Below are 21050 nucleotides of genomic sequence, written 5' to 3'. Positions count from 1 at the left end.
CCCTCGGTGACCTTTTATTGTTTAGTCTGGATTTCTTGCCAAGGCCCTGCTAGACTAGAGCTCTGTTTCAGTGGGTTGGGACCCATGTGTGGGTTTTTATGTGTAGGTTTTTATTTTTATGGGTCGCGAGTTTCGTTTCCAACATAAAAAAATAAATATATATATATATATTATTTCAAAAGTTTTTCAGGAAATATTGTGAAAATAATTGATCTACAAGCTCACAACATCTCGCAATGCGAGGCGAGGCGTTGTGAGCTATGATCAGCTATTTTGAATGTTTTTGCCTCTTTCTTATGTTATTTGACAATTTAGCCAATGTCTGACCAGTTTTGATGTATATTGTGTTGATTACTTTTGATGTAGTATTGGTCTTTTTTCATTTCATTTATTTTCTTTTCTTTATTTTTTTTTAAAAATATTATAAAAGGTCTTAAAAGTCCTTAAATTGTCACTTTACTGTCATCTAGGGACCCCCCCCCCAAAAAAAAAGATCATGTGGGGAACCTCCCTGGGGGTCCCGACCCACAGGTTGAGAACCACGGCTCTGGATCAGTTTGCTGAATTCAGAATGATAATCATGTATATTGTTTGACTGTTGTTGCTGTGCAGCATCAACACCAGCTCCACAGCAGAGCTCCTCGTCAGACTGCCCCCCCGACCCCCCCACAGACCTGTCCCCTGTAGACCCAGAGGCCACGCCCAACACCGCCAAGGACGACCAATCGGTGAGTTCCCTTCATCAAGCCATGATTGATGATGGTTAACTGAAAGGAGCTCTTCACCCATGTTCAAGCTATCTTCATATAATTGGTCCTCACTAAAGCTCATTATAAGAGATGGCAACATTTCAGTCTACTGGCTCTGTGTCTCAGCGGAGGGCTGTGGACAGTTCAGATACCCGCCTACCAGTGACATCATCAGTAGGCAGGTTTGGCCATTTAATTGTTTCCCCCCATTTTTTTTATTGATGGCTTCAGCGGCGTCTATTTCAGCGTGCTAACTTTCCAAGAAGAGAATCCACATCCATGACGTGATTGGTAGGCAGGTTTCTGAATTGTCCACAGCCCACCGATGAGACACAGAGTGAGTGGCCATCTTGTACTGAGCTTTAGTCCCAGTGCAGGGGGGCCAGGGGCCCCTTCATATAATTGACTAATTATATGAAGATGATGTTGAAAATGGGTGAAGTGCTCCAGTGGGTAAGAATGAGTCATGATAATGGTACAAAATGTGAACGTGTGTCCCTGTCTTTGTCAGGAGCCTGCTGTCCCCAGGACTGTGTCCCCACAGCCCTGTGAGGTTCCACCTGATCCTCCTCAAGACCACACCTGTCCACAAGAAGACAGCTAGAGAGCAGTGCATTCTGGGTAGGGGTGCAACCGTTAATCAAACGGACATTTTTTTTGCATGACACCGTTGTGAGACAAAGTATGACATAAAGCTGTGGCTCATAGTTTCGTTATATACAAATATAAAGATTATATTATTAAAAAACACATGCTTCTTGGTTATTCGTTAATAGAAAAAAGTAATTTGATCGAATAATCGCTATGAAAATAATAGCTGTAGTTGCCGAGTCTGTGTTCCCGCCTCTTCTTCTCTCCTCTTTTCGTCTTCCTTCTCCGTCTTTTCTTCTCCTCCTCTTCTCTCTCTTCTCTGCTCCCTGTCGCTCCCTCCCTCTGTTCCTCTCTGTCATCTTATTATCTCATGGTTGTGTATGTACGTTGGCACTCCTCAGCTTTGCTTCATCATTCCACGTTGTTTCCCGGGTGATATATATGTTTTCTTATTCCATTTCCCTGGCTGTGTGCTTATTTATCATGTGTCATTTGTCACTGTGTCTCCTTTGCCCTTGCGGCTCGGTGGTTCGCTGCCAGTTGGAAGAGCCTTGGCTTAGTTTAAGGCTTTTCTGCCGTTGTGCCCCCTTGCGTCATCCAATCAAGAGTAGCACCGCATTCACAGTAAAGAAGGCACAACGTTGCCACCCGGTGGCCAGTGTTCATAACTGCACTGATGTAGACCCAGGATTGAAGCCAATGCATGCTGCTGTCTTTTCCAGGGGATGGAACGCCTCGTGGCCTAGATACAAGGCTCATCGGGAAGAGAAGAGAAGAGGACAGCAAGCGCTTTACTGGAAAGGGATGAGTGACTATAATGGACGAGCGCATCTCTCACAGCTGGATCACACAGACATGTTCTGTATTGTCATTTAAGGAAACATTGGGCAGTTCAGTTCTATCATAAAACTGTCTCTCCTTCCAGAGACCACAGACTTTGGCCGTGTTCTCCAGTTGGGGGAACCTTCAACCAGGAAGTGACCTTTTTTTTGTTTGTTGCTTTTTGACCCTAACACAGAAAGAACAGGAGGTCATGACCTCCGACCTCTGTCATTAGATATGTGACCATGTACTGTATGCGTGATGAGACTTTTCATGGCCATAGTGACATGGAGGATCCAAATTATTTTTCTGAGACTTTCAGGAGGAAAGCCGCGAGGAAAGCCGCGCGTGTGTGCTCGTGTGTGTGCGTGCGTATGTGTGCGCGTGTGTGTTTGCACGTGTGCGTGTGTCCGCACATGTGTGTCGTTAAGCTTCACTTTGCTGATGGCCACCATGCAGCTGAACTGCTGCAGAGCAGATGGATTTGCCAAAATTGTTCTAGATTTGCTCACATTTGCATGAACAGACTTTGTTTGTGGATCCAGCGGACTCAACTGTGAGGGGGACGGAACCCTGTCCTCTACTGCGTCCCTTTGAACTCGGAAGACATCTAAATAGACACCCCCCCCCCGTCCACACACCCCCCCACATCCCTCTTATTTTGTAAGCTGCAAACTCTGTAGTCGACGTCTCTGAGACGTTAAGAGACATCGAAGCGGTTCGCTGAGGCATCAATATTGAAATCACTTTTGCCAAACATATATTTTGTAAATAAGATATCTCCGCATTCCCCTCACCCTGAGCCTCGGTGCCATAAGATAGCTCTCTGCCTCTTGGACGCCAACATCTGCGGTACCTGTGGTTCTCAAGCAATGCCCCTACCAGCACCTCTGTTTTTTGAACATCTGGATGTTTGCTTTGCTTTTTGTTGCCAATTTTATTGTTGTTTTACTTTCAAAAACAAAACGGAAACAACGCCAACCTCTTTGTTTCTAGAGTGCGTTTCTGGGTTGGCCTGTGACATAAAGAGCTGTGAATCTGTGTTGACATAATCATTCCAAGCAATGCCTGCTGTATCCGTCTTAAACTCGTTTTGAACTTGACAGACGAAAGAGAGAAATAATCATTAAAGGGACACATTTACATGACTAAAAAACACAGTAGAATGGTTTCCTACACATCCTTGTTTTTAGATATTGTAGATCAGGGGTCTTCAACGGGGGGTCCGGGACCCCTAGGGGGTCCCTCAGAGATACTGCAGGGGTGGGGGAGGGGGGCGCAAATCTTTGTGTGACAGGGAAATCTTTGTGTGACAGGGACATTAGCCGAAAATAGCAGCTCTGCAAGCTCGCAACGTGTCTGCGACACATTGTGAGCTTGTAGATCGGCTAATTTCGGCGAAGAGGTTTGGCGTACAGGGAGAAAAGAACAGATCAAGTACAGTACAAAGGTCGAGTTTAAAAAGTATTGAGGGTTTAAGTGGTTAAATTGTCTGAAAATACAGATTTAACATGAATCCAATATGTTGTGGGGGGGGTCCCTGCTTCATCTCTTCTCTCAGCTAAGGGGTCCTTGGTCTGAAAAAAAACATTGAAGACTCCTGTTGTAGATTGACAAAATGGTCCCTTCCTTCACGGTTTGCTTTCTAAATTCCATGCGGACCTGCTGCTCACCTAATCCGGGTGAACCAAATGAAATGAGCCCCTACTGATCTGATAAGACTCAACATCTAGATACAGTATAATACGCCCAGAGACTCTTATATTGCATCTCTATGCCTTATCAGTTGTACAGGTTTATTTTTTTTTCTCCCCTCTTTTATTTTCTCTGTCTCTGTCTTTCTCTATTTTTTTGTTGTTGTTGTCGAAGTCACTGTTCCTCTCGTCCGGTCAATGTAAACAATGAACAGGCCGCTGTCGCAGCAAAGCGTTGGGGCATATTTTTAGGCCCACTCCACTGAGACAAAAAAAAAGAAGAAAATGGCCAAAAAGTGGCGACAACTTTATATGATGAAATAATAGAGATATCACTATTTACTTCTAGACCTACGACGGAGATGATAACTGTAACCCTTGCTTGTTGTAAGAAGAACGCAAAAATAGTCCGTAATATTTTGTAAATTTTATTTATGGAATCAAGGATTGCCATGAAAAACAGAAAAGGGACTTTTTTTGTACGTATATTCCCCTCCCCCGTTCACTGTACTCATCCCACTGTTCAGTCACGAATAAAAAAAACATGTGAATCCCACTTCTTCCTCCTCACATTGATTCATTCATTGATTCATCGAACATTATGATGACAATATGTCAACACTGTCATCCATTTCCTGACCCAGTGGTTCTCTGCCTTTTCTGGATCAGGGCCCACCTGAAACTCATCTGACCTGATGGAGGGGAAAGGAACTGGTTATGCTGTCGCCTCACAGCTAGAAGGTCCTGGGTTCAATTCCCGCCGGGGACGCTGTGGGCGCTGGGGGTGTGTTCTCTCCTCCGCGTCATCAGTGCCCATACCCTAGGTGGGGTTGGCGAAAGGACCTTTCTGTGTGGAGTTAGCATGTTCTCCCCGTGTCCCCTAGGGTAGGTACCCTCACAAAAAACATGCAGTAATCCTGGTCTCTATACTGCCTCCCCCTGGTCAGCCGGGGCGCCTGATGGAGGGGAAAGGAACTGGTTGGAATAACGTGTTCCTTCCATGCGCTACGTCCTACTGGGGAAACTCCCCCCCGGCCAGGTGATAAGAAGCGGCCGGCTCACTCCTCATGCATTGAAGGTAGCATGAGCTCATTTCGGGGCTCTCCCCAGGCTGGCAGAGGGAGAGTAGCGCCCAGGATTACAAGCTTAGGCATTTGGCACTGGGTGAAAAAATGGGTTACAAAAATCGTGGGATAAAAGTGTAGAAAAAAATAAACTCTTCTGACCACTTAAGCCATTAAAACCCTGAAAGCATCTGTGTCATTTTAGATTTGAGCTTAAGAGCATTATTTTATACTTTGGCTATTCAAAAATAGCAGATCTACAAGCTATTTTAGAAAAATCTTGAAAATGTGTACAAATCTTTAAATACATTAGTTTAAAGTGGACATTTTTAACTCAAATCTTTGCTTCTGGGGGCCCCGGGAACAAAATATTTTTAGGGTGGGGGTCCGCGGCCAAATACATGTGATGTCGGGAGGTCTTTGACATGAAACAGTTTGAGCATCACTGATAGGCTATATCAACATATGTTTTTCAGAAAACTGTTCGGATTTAGAAGACATTTGTAGAATCGGTCTCAGGCTTTAATCGGTTAAGTGGTCCGGTGGGCTGCGTTCATTTACAGAGCATGTTTATTTAATGACCAATCAATCAATCAATCAATCAATCAATCAATCAATCAATTATTTGTGCTCTGGCTTGGATCAGTGGAACTAACGTATTATGTAAGTTGCTATCTATTGGTTTCATAATGAAAAAACACATACATTTTCTTCCCCTACATTATGTTTTTATATTCAGGGTCCCCACGGTCATGAAATTCCTGGAAATATTTTGAAATTGAAAAAAAAATAATCCAGTACTGGAAAAGTTTGGGAATTGATCAAAGGTCCTGGAATTTATCAAGGGTCCTGGAAAAATATTTGGCTATGCATTGTTTTTGGCTATTGATTTTGTTAATACAAAACATGTTCATAAACATGTATAACATTACACGAAATATGTAACATAAGTAGTTTTTCGCCGAACGGGCTGTGTGATGGCATATATTATTTAAATAAAATAAGTCATACGGATGCCATAATGAGTCTTCCAGTGAGCTATGCCCTAATTTTGCACGAAATTTTGAATGAAATTGTACTATTCTATATTCTATGCTTTATTTTTGCTACACTGCCTATCTTTGGGCATTCTATATAGGAGTAAGAGACACATTATTGCGCTGAATGATTGTTATATAGGCCTGGAAATTGGGCTAAATATTCTGGAAAAGTTTTGGAAAGGTTTTGGAAATTCATTGCTAAAAATGTGTGGGGACCCTGTATATTAATGTCATATTATCAATACATTTTGCCAATTATTTGGGGGCCCACTTGCAATATCCTCACGGCCCACCAGCAGATGTTCACAGATTAAACCAACAGAGGAGGACACTCCATTCACATGGATACCAGAGATCTACCAGAGGCTCCAGCTGGCTCTATCTGGAAGAAGAATGTTTCAACAAGTGTTTTCTTACTCCATATACTGCTGTAAGACATGCCTGGAGAACTGTAATCTCAGAGTTAAGGGCCATCACCACACCGAGAACGATAACTATAACGATAACTATCAGTGGTGCAAAGTAACTAAGTACATTTACTCAATGACTGTACTTAAGTACAATTTTGAGGTATTTTTATTTTACTGGAGTATTTCCAATTTTCAGTAGTATTTTTACTTCTACTCCACTACATCTCAGAGGCAAATATTATACTTTTACTCCACTACAATTATTTGAAAACGTCAGTTACTTGTTTCTTTGCAGATTTTGATTATTGTCACAAAACACACATTAACCACTTCAGCCCTACATTTCGGCCATTTGAAAAGTAGAAGTAAGTCTAAAATTTTTGGAAATCGGAAATACTCCAGTGAAGTACAAACATTCTCAAAATTGTACTTGAGTACATGTACTCAGTTAATTTCCACCACTGGTATTTACAAGGCTGTTTACAGAATAATAATAGTCCCCTTTAGTTGTTGGGAATTTGAGAACATTATCGTTCATCAGTTTGGATGCTCAGTAGTTATCTTTATAATGCTCATTCCTGGTGTGGATGGCCCTTTAACTACTGGGATTCATACATTTTAACAGTAGACGTATTGTTTTTGCAGGTCTTCACTGCATGGATCTGTTGTTTAATGGCACCTGTGTTTGTCTGTAATATCCAAAGTCACCGGAGGTCATTGAAACTTAAAAACATTTGCTTTTACTCAACAAGCCTGTTACGGGAATCTTTTGTTTGCAAAGCATTCGGCAACGCTGTGATGTTTGCTCTGTGTTTCCCAGCAATATCAAAAGCTTAGGATGATTCGTTCCCCTGAATTGCAATACATAAAACGTGTTTCTGAAAAAACCTTACCGTTTATTCATGAGAATCAAGATTCAGGTGACTCAATCACATGCATCAATTACATTTAAGATCTATCAGGAGGACATTATAAGCAGACAGCTACTGAAGAGCCAGCTGTTCACCATAAAGTATGGATTTCTCAAATAATAATAATAATAATTATTATTATTATTATAATAATTTCATTTTATTTATTTGTTTGTTTGTTTATTTGGGGAGTTAGGTCCATCCCAGGTCTGTCTCCAGACAGCAGGCACAGCAGGTGAGTCAACACAGAGGTTGAAGTTAACAATTTAACACACATCAGTTCATAATTTATAATAAACACAAGTGTTTGGTCTTCAGCTCTTGTTGTGAGCTTGTAGATCATCTATTTTCAATTTGCCAAAGTACATAATAGGTCTGAAGGTGAAGCAAAAGTACAATATTTGCCTTTGAGATGTATCGGAGTAGAAGTGCAATTATTGAAAATATGAAGTACTCCAGTAAAGAAAAAAATCCTCAAAAGTGTACAACAGTTATTTTACTATAGTTACTTTATGCCACTGCTGAAAAAAGCAGCAGAGGGTCCACTCCATGCCCTGGCCTGGACGGTATTGATTATTAGCCGTTGTTTACACACACAGCTGAGCAGTGAGTACACTGCTGTGTAGTGCTCATTCACTGTCAGACATAACACAGCACCATGCTCTCTGTAGGAAGCCCGGGGTGCACGATCAATGTGTCTCCTCTCTGCCTCCTCCACTTTGCTCTCAGCTTGACACTGCTAAGGTAGGAATGCACCACTTGTTTTGTGTTTAGAATGCAGGGGTCTTCAATGTCTTTCAGGCCAAAGGACCCCTTAGCTGAGAGAGAGATGAAACAGGGACCCCCCCCTACACTACATATTGTATAACGTTGTGTTGCATATATTACAATTTTTCATAGATTTTATAGATAGCTAGCTTGTTTGACAGTACTGTCAATGTGTAGTGTTGTGTTGGATGTATGTGTATTTTCAGGCAGTTAACCACTTAAACCCTCAATACTTGAAAAACTTGTACTTGGCCTGCCCTTTTTCCCCCCAAACCTCTTTGCTGAAAATAGCTGATCTACAAGCTCACAACGCCTCGCAGCGCGAGGCGTTGTGAACTTGTAGATCAGCTATTTCTGGCTAATGTTTCCCTCAGAATAGGGATGCTAGGGTTCAAGTGGTTAATGTAAAATAAAAAGTTTGTATCACACAAAGATTTGGTGGCCCCCCCTGTATTAACTCTGAGGAATTCCCTATGGGTCCCGGACCCCTTGTTGAAGACCCCTGGTTTAGTACAGTGAAGTACAGTACAGTGAAGTTTGATGTATCGCGTGCCGAAAATAGCCTATTTATCTACAAGCTCAAAATTTAACTTAAATTAAGCAAAAGCAAGTGTCAGATGTGGATTCTCACTTCATTTGATCTTGGATGCTTCATTTTACAAATCTGTAAAGTTTATACTGCTCCTTATACTGTATGGATAATTTATTATTTATTAGCAATGCATTATTAACAAAAACAAACCTATACTGTAACTTACACTTAAACAGTAAAATGTTTGGTATACTTTCGAGAAATCTGTACAGTAGGTTACACAAATGAGTTAAAACTCTGTAAAATAAATGAATGCATAAATACATGTAAATAACATGTTTTTTCTTTGGTCTAAAAGTTTCAGTCATGTTGCCGTAGCCCCAGCCAGCGGTGTCACCGTTCAGCCAGTGGACTGTGTCCTGTCAGACTGGAGCCCGTGGTCACGCTGTGACATCTGTCAGAAGAAGAGGGTGAGTGGGGCCATGCGTCACTGGAAGACCCTTAACCCTTGACCCATTAAAGGGGAATGCCACTCATTTTCAACATTGAACCATGTCATAATATATAGAAAGCTGTTGTGTGGAAATAAGAAAAAAGCCCCCCCTTCTATGTTGCCTTGAACTGGAGAATTGATTGTTGGGGTCATGTGATCAGTGACATACTCTTTGGCCCGCCCTCTAGGCTGCCTCATTCACTAGAATGGTGAATTTCACTTCCAGCTGAAACAGTGAGACTTAAATATAAAGTTAAGACTTGTTAAAGCATTTTCAGCCAATTGATTGCTATTATCTACAAGTACAATGTCTTGTGAAATGTAGTAGTTTATAATGGCATATGGTTATATATCACGAGTCGCACTGTTTCAGCTGGAAGTGAGATTCCCCATTCTAGTGAATGGGGAAAAGGGAGAAATTCAGAAAGTGACGACTAGTTGCAGGGTCTGTTTATTGACAGCTTGTTGCCAAGCTGTAAAAACAACAACCCCAAAAGGCAATACAAGCCTCAAATTGGTATGCATGTGTAACGAGGGACCGATGTCAACTTGTTAACTGGTCAACTGAGTACTAATTCAAGGCAAACAATGCAGCAGCAGTTGTGCTGGTGCAGCAGCAAGCGCATAAAAAAGGGACACGTCTTCAGTGACTGTATAGTCTGCCATTCATATATTTGGCCCCCGTGGCCCATAGTGGTACCAGTGCTGCATTTCAATGAGGCTGATAAAGCCACTTGCTGTTGGCACCACTTTCTGCTGATGTACCGACCAAACGCACACTGCCGCCGTCTAATCCAGTTTGGACCCAGCGAGATCAAACTACCCTCGACGTGACAACGTCAGGACGCCCCGCTAATGTCATTTTGCTCGTTGTAATTTCCTGAACTGTGTACTTCACACCCCAGAATCCCGCGGGAAAAGTGAAACGTGCGCCGGGGGAGCGGTTAACCTATGTCCGCCAATCTGTCTGCCTGTCTGATCCTTGTCCCTTGATGTTTCTCGTACCCCCCCCCCCCCAACGACTCCATTCCTACACAGTATCGCCACGCTAAACTGATCAAGCCGTCTCAATTCGGAGGGGAGACGTGCAACTTCTATGGCAGTGAAGAAGAGGCCTGCACCGTTCCAGCCAACTATGTCTGTAACAATGTTCCGCTGTGTGAGGGCTTCCTATGCACCACCACAGGTACAGCCTAATTTACTGTATTTCTGTACTTTTACTTCTACTCAACTACATCTCAGAGGCAAATATTGTACTTTTCCTCCACTATAATTATTTGAACTTGAATTTAGTTACCAATTACTTTGTAGATTTTGATTATTATTAAATAATATACATGAACCTAACAGTACCCAGCAAGCACAATGACGTCATGATGACGTTATGATGACGCCCGGTCATCACCCCGGTGACGTTCAGGACTAGGCCAGATCACAGCCCATATGGGGATGATCTTTACGTCATTTACAGGACGTCATCACCGGGACATCAAATGGACATTTGGACAGCAATTTTGGGTGATGAGAAATGTGTTCAGATGACGTCCTGGAAGTGACGTTTTTGTGGTCAGGATAAATTTTGGTTGAAATCAGGTGATATTCTGGGCCAGATCTGACTTGTCTTGGTTTGACTTGATCTAGCCCCAATCGAGACGTGACTGATTGGTCCGGGTCCTGACTGTGCTTGCTGGGTAAATATACTTTGGCTATTTGAAAATAGCCGATCTACAAGCTCACAATGCGTCAATGCAATGCATTGTGAGCGTGTTGATCAGCTATTTTCAAAAGATTTTGATACATTTTAGACAAAATGTTAACTTGTGAAAGGGGACATTCTGCATAATGAGTACTTTTTTTCTTTTGGTACTTTAAGTACATTTTGAATGATGCCAATACTTTTTTACTTTTACTCAAGTCAATTTTGAATACCGAACTTGTGACAGGCTATTTCTGCTATAGGGTATTGATGATACTTTTACTTACAGTAAGTACAAAATGTGAGTAGGCTACTTCTTCCACCATCACTGAAGAATAGAGGTTTTACCTTTGTTCCCTGCATAACCTGCCCTCCTCCCAGTAGTCCACACTGCAAGTACTGCAAAAAAAACAACAACAACAGCAACACTTTATCATCATAATGCTGAATGCATGTCTGTTAGCTTGTTGGCTTGAGGGAGAACAAACATTTTAGCATTGAGATTTGTGGGAAGCACTCTTGTATCATCAAGATTGGTCTCCCATGGGCTGAACACAAAACATTTAGCAGTCAGCTACAGGGGCCGCCCCTAGCCAAGAGAGATGAAGTACCGAGTTAATACTGTGAAGATCTCTCACATAAACACACTTTTGCAACCCAAGTGCTTCTCCCCAAACTGAAATTTCCATCCTCTGAAAAAAAAAACTGCAACATCTGCTCTGAGCACAACGGTTTACAGCATAAAATCTAATTATGGTACTTGAGTCCAAAATTGAAAGCAATTTTACAGACTGTTTTGTATTTATAGAATAATGAACTTGTTTCCCACTAGAATGGATTCCTGCAGTTGCATTTATTAAATGAACGGCTCAATTAATGAGCATGGGGTGGCTGTAGCGAGGGAACCGTGGTGGAAAAAGTACACTTCTACTTAAGTAAAAGTAGCAATACCACAATGTAGAAATACTCTGTTACAGATAAAAGTCCTGTATTGAAATGTTACTTGAGTAAAAGTACAAAAGTATTGGCATCGCATTATGAATGGCTCATTTCACATGTTTTCAAAATGTGTCAAAATATTTCAAAAATAGCAGATCTACAAAATCACAAGAAATAACCTTTCAGAACGATGTTCTTTAAAGAACCATTCATTTTAATGGTTCTGTAAAGAACCCGTAACCACTTAAACTACTTAAACCACTTAATCGACCGGTGTCCGCCAGGGGTTGATATTTGGTCCAGTCCTTTCTTCCCTCTACACCAAATCCCTTCGTCGAAAATGTTCGCCTATTAAGACATGCCCAAAATTGGGATGCTAGCTGCCTCAAAGAACCAAGCACCTTCCTCAAAGCTTTCGCAAAGAAGTTTTGGTTCTCTGGAACCTTATGAGGAACATGAAGAACCATTCACTAAATAAAATGGATCTTTAGTAGGTGATGGCTCTTTGTGGAACCATGTAGACTTTTAAAAAACAATTTAAGAACCATCATTTTTACTCCCTCCCCCCCTCCCTGTCACCCACGTCTGGTTGCAGGCCGCTGTATTCCCAGACACCTGCGGTGTAACGGGGAAGATGAATGCGGGGACATGTCAGACGAGAAGGGGTGCGCTGGTCCCATTCACAAAGCCTGCAGGCAGGAGGCCGAGGAGTACTGGGGCATCGAGAACCTCGCCAAAGGGTGAGTCACTTTTTACATTGAAACGCAGATGATGTCTGTCTGGTGGAAACCTACCTTGTATGTCCAAATCTTTTACTTTTGAAATACAAACAAAAGTAAACATTGGTTCTGGTGGATCCAATGTTATTATTTAGTCAAGCTTATTTAATAAGAGCTTGTACTTTTCATTGCTTAAATATTTATAAACCCCACATATATTCTGACTTAACAACTTTCAATCTGGGGTCCCTCTTTTGGGCATTCTAAAACTCTCCGTTTTAGAATCAACGTCTTGAATGGTCACTTGGAGGGCGTAGTGCTGGACAACAGATACTACGCTGGCAGCTGCTTGCCTCACCACATCCAGGGGGCCAGATTCAGGAAGCCTTACAACTTGCAAGAGTACACCATGCAGGTGACAATGGCTGACCGTAGGATTTGACTGTTTCACAGGACGAGTATTGTTTTTGTTTTTTAAGTCATCCCACTTGTGTCCAGTAGTGTAAAGTAACTTAAGTACATTTACTCAAGTACTGTATTTAAGTACAATTTTGAGGTATTTTTTACTTTACTGGAGTATTTTACTTCTACTCCACTACATCTCAGAGGCAAATATTGTACTTTTTTTACTCCACTAAAATTATTTGAAAACTTTAGTTACGAGTTACTTTGTAGATTTGGATTATTATTACCAAAACATACATTAACCACTTCAGCCCTACTTAAACTTTGGCTATTTGAAAATAGCCGATCTACAAGCTCACAACACGTCGCGATGTGTTGTGTGCTTGTAGATCTGCTATTTTCAAAAGATTTTTGATACATTTTAGACATAATGATAACTTGTGAAACAGGACATTCTGCTTAATGACTAGCCTACTTTTACTCTTGGTACTTTCGGTGCATTTTGATGCCACTACTTTTGTACTTTTACTCAAGTAAACTTTGAATACCAAACTTTTACTTGTGACAGAGTGTTTCTACATTGCAGTATTGATACCTACCTTTTACCTAAGTAAAAAATGTTTAGTACGTTTCCCACCTCTGCCCGTATCCCACTCTTCCACAGACCAGAGGCTCGCATGATTTCACACAGCAGTTTTTCAACTCTTCCTCTGATTACCTGGACTACAGCAGTAAGAAACACACCAGGACATTCTCCTTCTCTCTTGGCTTTGCCCTCCCTGGCATAGCTGAATTAGGCTTGAGTTACAACGACAACAAAGAAACAAAGTCAGTCAAGAAGACCAGGCGTGCCTCTTCAAAGGTGAGGCTTCTGTTTTTTTGTTTAGTTTAGTTTTGGTTTTTGCAAGCTTCACTCTCTTCACAGCCAGTGGTGTGAAGTAACTGAGTACATTTACTCAAGTACTGTACTAGAGTATTTCCAGTTTTCAGTACTTTTACTTCGACTCCACTACATCTCAGAGGCAAGTATTGTGCTTTTACTCCACTACAATGATTTTAAAACTTTAGTTATAGTTACTTTGTAGATTCTGATTATTATTACAAAACACTTCAACCCTATATACATTTCTGCCATTTGAAAATAGCCTATCTAGTGAGCTTGTAAATCTGCTATTTTCAAAAGATTTTAATACAATTTGTACATTTGAAAACGTGTGAAATTGGACTTTCTGCATAATGAGTACATTCTACTTTTGGTACTTTAAGTACATTGTGATACCTATACTTTTGTTCTTTTAGTTTTACTCACGTAAACTTTGAATTCCGGACTTTTACTTGTTTAACAGAGTATTTCTACATTGCGGTTTTGATACTAAGTAAATGCGAGTACTTCTTCCACCACTGCTCTTCACAGCTACAATGTGCAGGTTACACATGTCAGTCCTCCACACCAAAGCTATGGTCACACATTTTGGAATTGTTTCAAACCAAAATCTCATTCAGAACTGAAAGTACTGTAAGGATAACAGTAGCGATAATGGTCCGGGCAATCGCAGCAGTATTAGATAAAGTCTTAGTCATATTTACAGTTTAAACTAGTAATAGTACTTTTTTTAAAAATATACATACATGTTTATAAGAATAGCAGGTGCCGCGCTACGAGCTTGTAGATCTGCTATTTTTGGAACATTTCGGCAAATCTTTGAATATATATATAAATTATATATTCTTTTCTTTTTTTTAAATTAAAAAAACAATTTTATTTTGTAGAATCGGAACCTCAGGTCTTAATGGGTTAATGTAGTAGTAGAATGATATAAAAACTTTACTAATAATCCAGAAGCAGTATAATCTATTGACCTATCTACAAATAGGTCAATAGATTATACTACCTCAAGCACTAATAGTGATTTTAAAATAAATAATAATAATAATAATAATAATCATATTGATTGATTGAATACTTTATTTAGAAATTTGCATGAAAGTACAGTTCAAATGCAAGGTCAACTAAGCCCAAGAAAGCACAATGGCTTTCATAGAAACTCAAAGGTCCATCGTTTTAATCCTATAATCCATTAAAAGACCAACAGCTTTGTGTGGGCCAGAGCAGAGCTGGAGTTGGCCCAGTATGTGCTGAAGTCAGAGGACCTGGTGCTGCACCCGGAGTTCCTCCAGCGCCTGCGCGCCCTGCCGTCCCACTACCTGTACGGAGAGTACCGGCAGATCTACAGGGACTACGGCACGCACTACGTCACCGAGGCCGCTCTCGGCGGCACCTACGAGTTCACCATCGTGCTGGACAAAGAGAAGCTGGAGAAATCAGGTGACCACACCAAGCTTTTTTTTTTTTGTGTGTGTCAAGGACCGCCAAATTGATATGTATTTGGCCCAGAAGAGAAGATCTGGAGGATCCCTGGGGGTCTGTCTGTGGACACCACACTGAGAACCAGATCTTCTACAGTGTAGTAGATGTGGTTGTAGTAAGTGTTCATCTCTTTCTCTATAGATTACTCATTGGAGGACTACAACAGATGCATTCAGGCAGGCGTTAAGGTCGGAGCCAACATAAAAGGCGTGTACGTGTCGGTGGGAGTGGACGCTGGATTCTGTGTAAAACTGCTCAACGAGATGGGAGGTGAGAATCCAACGTCCAACAGAATAGCATATCGCTGTTGTCGTGCAGAAACCATATTCTAACTGTTTTTTTTTTTTCGTAAATGAACGCCCTACTTGATCATACTGCAGCGTCACACAAAAGCATCAAAAGTAGCAGATCCACAGGCTTGGCTCGTTTTGAGCTCGCCGATATGCTACTTTTGCCACTTTTGAATTTGAACTTTGAAAAGTAACAGTTTTGGACATATCAGGTTTCCACCCGACAGGGACGATAATATGCTTCAACCATCCTCTTCAAGTCTATGCGTTGATATGAATACCCTGATAAAGAAGAACGTTGAAAAAGAGAATTTTCGTTGCAAATTAATTCTCTAATTCAGGGGTCTTCAACGTTTTCAGGCCAAGGACCCCCTAGCTAAGAGAGAGATGAAGCAGGGACCCCCTCTATATTGTATAAAATTGTGTTTCAGATTAACCTTTTTTTGATTTTTTTACTTTTTAATTTTTCCCCTCTACTCCTATACGTCTTTGCCAAAAACAGCCGATCTACAAGCTCACAACGCCTCGCAGTGCGAGGCGTTGTGAGCTTGTAGATCGGCTATTTTTGGCTAAAGTTCTCCTCAGAAAAGGGATGCTAGGGTTCAAGTGGTTAATGTAAAAAAAATAAAAAATCATATCACACAAAGATTTGGCGGCCCCCCCTGTAGTAACTCTGAGGACCCCCTAGGGGTCCCGGACCCCCTGTTGAAGACCCCTGCTCTAATTGCAAACTGCTTCTTTTCATCTCTGTGTCTCTCTGTGTCTCTCTCTTTGTCTCTCTCTCTCTCCCTCCCTCAGAGGATACAGTGCATGGCAGCATGGTGGAGGATTTCATTGCCACCGTGAAGGGGGGCAGCAGTGAGTCCATCGCCGGACTGGTTTCCAAGAATCTCCCCACCCCACAGCTGATGACACTGTGGGGCGAAGGCGTCCGCTTTAACCCTGCTTTCATTCGCAGAACGGTGAGGACCTGTCCGTCCGTCCGTCCGCCCGTCCGTCCGTCCGTCCGTCCGTCCGTCCGTCCGTCCGCCCGTCCGTCCGTCCGTCTGTGCACTTACTGTGTGATTGTGTGCTCCTGATACAGCAGAGGCTAATTATCTGTGGTGGTACTCAAATGTTTTACTTAAGTAAAAGTATCAATACTGCAATGTAGAAGTACCCTGTTACAAGTAAAAGTCTGGAATAAAAAATTTACTTGAGTAAAAGTACACATGCATTGGTATCAAAATGTACTTTAAGTACCAAAAGTAAAAAAATAGCAGATCTTACAACGGGTCGTTGAAGTAAAAGTATAGACAATTGGAAATACTCCAGTAAAGTAAAAGTACTTCAAAATTGTACTTATTGTACTTATTGTACTACAATGCGCCGCGATGCGACACATTGTGAGCTTGTAGATCTGCTATTTTCAAAAGAAACGGGACATTCTGCACAATGAGTACTTTCTGCTTTTGGTACTTTAAGTACATTTTGATGCCAATACTTTTGTACTTCTACCCAAGTACATTTTGAATTCCGGACTTTTACTTGTAACAGAGTATTTCTACATTGCAGTATTGATACTTTTACTTAAGTAAAATAATTCAGCACTTCTTCCACCACTGTTAGTTGCACACAAACTAATACGTGTCTTTCTCCGCGACCAGTCTCGGCCGCTGTATGAGCTGGTGATCCCCAGAGACTTCTCCAGCGCCGACACGCTGAAGAGGAACCTGAAGAGAGCCCTGTCGGAGTACCTGGAGGAGGCCAGCCCCTGCCGCTGCGCTCCCTGTCTGAACAACGGAGTCGCCGTTCTCAAAGGTAGGCCTACACAGTAGCCAATTATTTTTTTACCCCTTTTTCTCCCTAATTTAGTCGTTATGCCATTTGATTCCTCCTCCACACACATTTCTGTGTTGTCACTGCTGTCGTATCCTACTGACTCACCTCGCCAGCACGAGGAGCCCCCACCAGGAGGACGTAGAGCCTTCGTCCTACTCCTCCCACCCTACCACTCAGTGGTGGAAAAAGTACTTAAATTCTTAGTAGTACCAATACTGCAATATAAAAATACTCTTTTACAAGTAAAAATCTAGAATTCAGAATTTACTTGAGTAAAAAAAAATGTACTTAAAGTACCAAAAGTAAAAGTACTAAATATTTGAAAATAGCAGATCTACAAGGTCACAACGCGTCGCGATGCGACGCATTGTGAGCTTGTAGATCGGCTATTTTCAAATAGCCTGTGTATGAAATAGGGCTAAAGTGGTTAACGCATGTTTCATTATATCATAATTGATATCTGAAAAGTAACTAGTAACTAAAGTATTCAAATAAATGTAGTGGAGAAAAAGTACAATATTTGCCTCTGAAATGTAGTGGGGTAGAAGTAAAAGTATTGGAAATTGGAAATACTCAAGTAAAGTACAAATACCTAAAAATTTTACTTAAGTACAGTACTTAGGTAAATATACTTAGTTACTTTCCACCACTGCCTACACTCCCCGCTGACAGGTGCCCCCCCCCAGCCCGTAGGAGTACGTGCAATGACCGATATCACCCTCCCCGCCCCGGCTTCCCTCCCCCGAAACACAGGGAAGTTCGTGTGTAGACGCTCAACAAAGCCGGGATGTACCACGGTGGATTCGAACCCACAACCTCCGTGGTGGTGGTGGTGGGCAGCGACTTTACCACTGCACCACCCGAGCGCCAAATCGGATTTCTTTTAGGGCAGCGATTCCCAACCTGTGGGCCGGGGTCCAGTGGTGGGCGGTGAGGATGTTTCGAGTGGGCACCCAAATAATGACCATTATAGTCCCGGGTTTCCACAAGGTGGCAAACTTGTTTCCTGTTCTTGTTCCGGTCACATTGCTTCATCTGATTCTCTCTCTATAGTATAGGGCATAGTAGTGGCGGCCATTTTGTGGTGCCACCGTGCCACAGATATAAAACCCATACATTTTTCCCATAGAGATTTCCGAAAATATTTATATTCATTATTTTACGCCTGGAACCAAGCCAGTGAATCATGAACATGAACACCATAAACATTTGATTCTGTGTAAAAAAATATTTGAATATTTAAACTATAGTTAATAAATACAAATGACACAGAATAAAATGTTTTATGGTCATGATTTTTGTTGTTGTAAATTAATGCCCTGATCATACTACAGCGTGACACAAAAGCATCAAAAGTAGCAGATCCACATTTGAGCTAGTCAATCTGCTACTTTTGCTGTTGTTTTTCATTTGAATCCTGAAAAGTAACAATTTTGGACATATGAGGTTTCCACCCGACAGAGATGATTTGCAGAATTTAAACTTTAGCATAACTAAAACATAGTATTGTGGAAACTAGAAGTCGAGGCCAGGCTACTTCCTCTGAGAAGCGGAACCCTAGTCTGCACTAATAATAAACCAGGAGTTTCGGTATAGAGGAGGTCAAAGCGAGGTTACTCCAAAGCGAGACTCCACGCGGAGCTGCCGACTCGTTGGTTGACCCCAGATCCACTTCTGTTTTTTCGAATGCTATTTCATGCCAGTCAGTGTGTGTGGCACCAGCGCAGGTCTGCTCTCTGCTCTGCACATCTTCTTCATAGTTTGATATTTTCATTAGCTACAATAACCTACATTTTCCCAGCTAGAGGAATTATTTGACCGGCTCATGCATTGAGGCCTATTTGCAGCTTGAGAATAATTTAGTAGTTGATATCTTATTCCTTTGGATTGTCTATTAAATATAGATTTCTCTTTTCTTTCTTGCCACTAATTTACTTATGAAATGTTTCTATCTTATCATCATATTGAATCAGACTGTGATGATTATGGTATGAGTCGTTGATAATAATTGATATGATTATATGTCATGTCCTCCCTTCTTAGGCACCAGGTGTGACTGCATTTGTCCGACAGGCTACTCCGGGAAGGGCTGTGAGATCACTAAGAGACGGAAAGGTTAGGCTCTAAGAAACATCCTAAAATATGATTATATAATCTTTATATATATATACGTGTATATGTAATTTATCTTGCATTTGAAAATAAGCAAAAATCTTCAGATGAAGTATGCCTGAACATTGTTTCCTATACTTAAGCCAGACTATGTCACATGATGGTGTTGTGGGAAAATAGGCCATCTAAAAGCTCTCAACACCGGAAATCCCCGCCCATCCACTTGCATTGAGTTGCTCACCCAGCGCATAGTCCGAAATCACCCCTTCTTCCGGTTTGTGAAATGTGATGGGCGAGGCCTATTTGGGGCCTCTGTGACACGTTTTGCGTCACAGAGGTGACGCGTTTTGCGTCACCTCGGTGCGCAGCCCCGTGCGCAAGCTTGTGCACAAGCTCGTGAGTAGAGCCCATTGGTCGAAATCATTTTCACTCGTGAGTGTTAGTGGCCCCAGCCGTTTTAAAGGAGAATTCCGGACAAATTAAGTGTTATCTTTCATGTCTCGTTACTCACCTAGCGACGTAAAAAGTGGCGTTCTTTTTTTCCATATATTCCCCTGTCGTCATTTTTTAAACACCCTCCGTTGTTATAATGGGAGCGCGTGGGTTAGTGAAGTTTTTTTCTCTTCTACGATTCATTGTAGAGTCTCATGATAGTCAAACATGCGCTGAAAATTCCTGCGAGCCTGCCGTTAATGGCGAACGATTTAACACTGGTTGCTTGTTTCCAGAATCTGGCAACACGAGTTGCCAGGTTCTGGAAAGAAACAAGCATCCAGGGGAATATATGGAAAAAAAGAACGCCACTTTTTACGTCGCTAGGTGAGTAACGAGACATGAAAGATAACACTTAATTTGTCCGGAATTCTCCTTTAAGCTGCCGTAGCCTACCTATGAATGGCCGCCAGCATGTCCAATGCGCTTCAATGCAACCACTGGGTTCTGGGGGCTTGAGATATACAAAAGTATGTATGAGCTTGTATATCTGCTATTTTTGAATAGCCCAAAGAAATCTAAAGTGACACAGATGCGTTTCCGGATTGAAGTGGTTAAGAAATGACTACAACCTTTTCCCACTTCTACCAGATCTAGCCATCCAGGGCAGTTGGAGCTGCTGGGGTGCGTGGTCGGCCTGCAGCGGGGGGTCCAAGACAAGGAGCCGGCGTTGTGACAACCCGGCACCGAGCAACGGAGGCCCAGCATGCAGAGGACTGCTGCAAGAATCCACTCAATGCTTTTAACCTATTAAGACCTGGGGCCCATTCTACAAGAAATGTCTTCTAAATCCTAACAGTTTTCTGAAAAACGTATGTTGCTATATCAGTGGTGCTCAATCTTTTTCATGTCAAGCACCCCCAAAATGATATGTATTTGGCCGCGGACGCCCCAATCTCAAAATATTTAGTTCCAGGGACCCCCAGAAGCAAAGATTTTATTTTCACAATAAAAAAGAAAATAGCAGATCTTCGTAGATCATTCCTAAGCCAATAATTTGATGACCGGCAGTGGTTCCGGTAGGAGACACAAAGAGTCTCCTTTGTGTCTCCTACCGGAACCACTGCCTAGTGCCTACTGATCCGCTGGTCATCAAATTATTGGCTTAGGAATGTGAAAAAAACAAAAACATAT

General features: G+C 41.8%; 2 protein-coding genes across 2 annotated transcripts in view; both read left to right on the top strand.

The window, feature by feature from the left end:
• Positions 1-1353, top strand: part of LOC308093440 (disabled homolog 1-like) — a gene marked incomplete at its 3' end in the record, with an annotated part of 41651 nt that extends 40298 nt beyond the window's left edge. The window contains exons 13-14 of the mRNA XM_080439778.1: positions 613-728; positions 1261-1353. Coding sequence (XP_080295904.1) covers positions 613-728; positions 1261-1353 — 209 coding nt within the window. The remainder of the gene's footprint in view (positions 1-612; positions 729-1260) is intronic.
• Positions 1354-7939: 6586 nt separating this feature from the next.
• Positions 7940-20662, top strand: c8b (complement component 8, beta polypeptide; the record flags this gene model as incomplete). The annotated part of the gene is made up of 12 exons (XM_080439777.1): positions 7940-8025; positions 8940-9051; positions 10113-10260; positions 12305-12449; positions 12711-12843; positions 13498-13695; positions 14919-15159; positions 15343-15471; positions 16290-16453; positions 17138-17291; positions 19356-19427; positions 20508-20662. 12 exons carry the CDS (start codon positions 7940-7942, stop codon positions 20660-20662), a joined length of 1737 nt encoding a protein of 578 aa, XP_080295903.1.
• Between the last annotated feature and the right edge of the window lie 388 nt (positions 20663-21050).

Source organism: Gymnoscopelus braueri, assembly GCF_963280865.1.
Source record: "Gymnoscopelus braueri genome assembly, chromosome: 10".
In the NCBI taxonomy this organism is placed as follows: domain Eukaryota; kingdom Metazoa; phylum Chordata; class Actinopteri; order Myctophiformes; family Myctophidae; genus Gymnoscopelus; species Gymnoscopelus braueri.
This window is presented reverse-complemented; position numbering and strand designations above follow the sequence as displayed.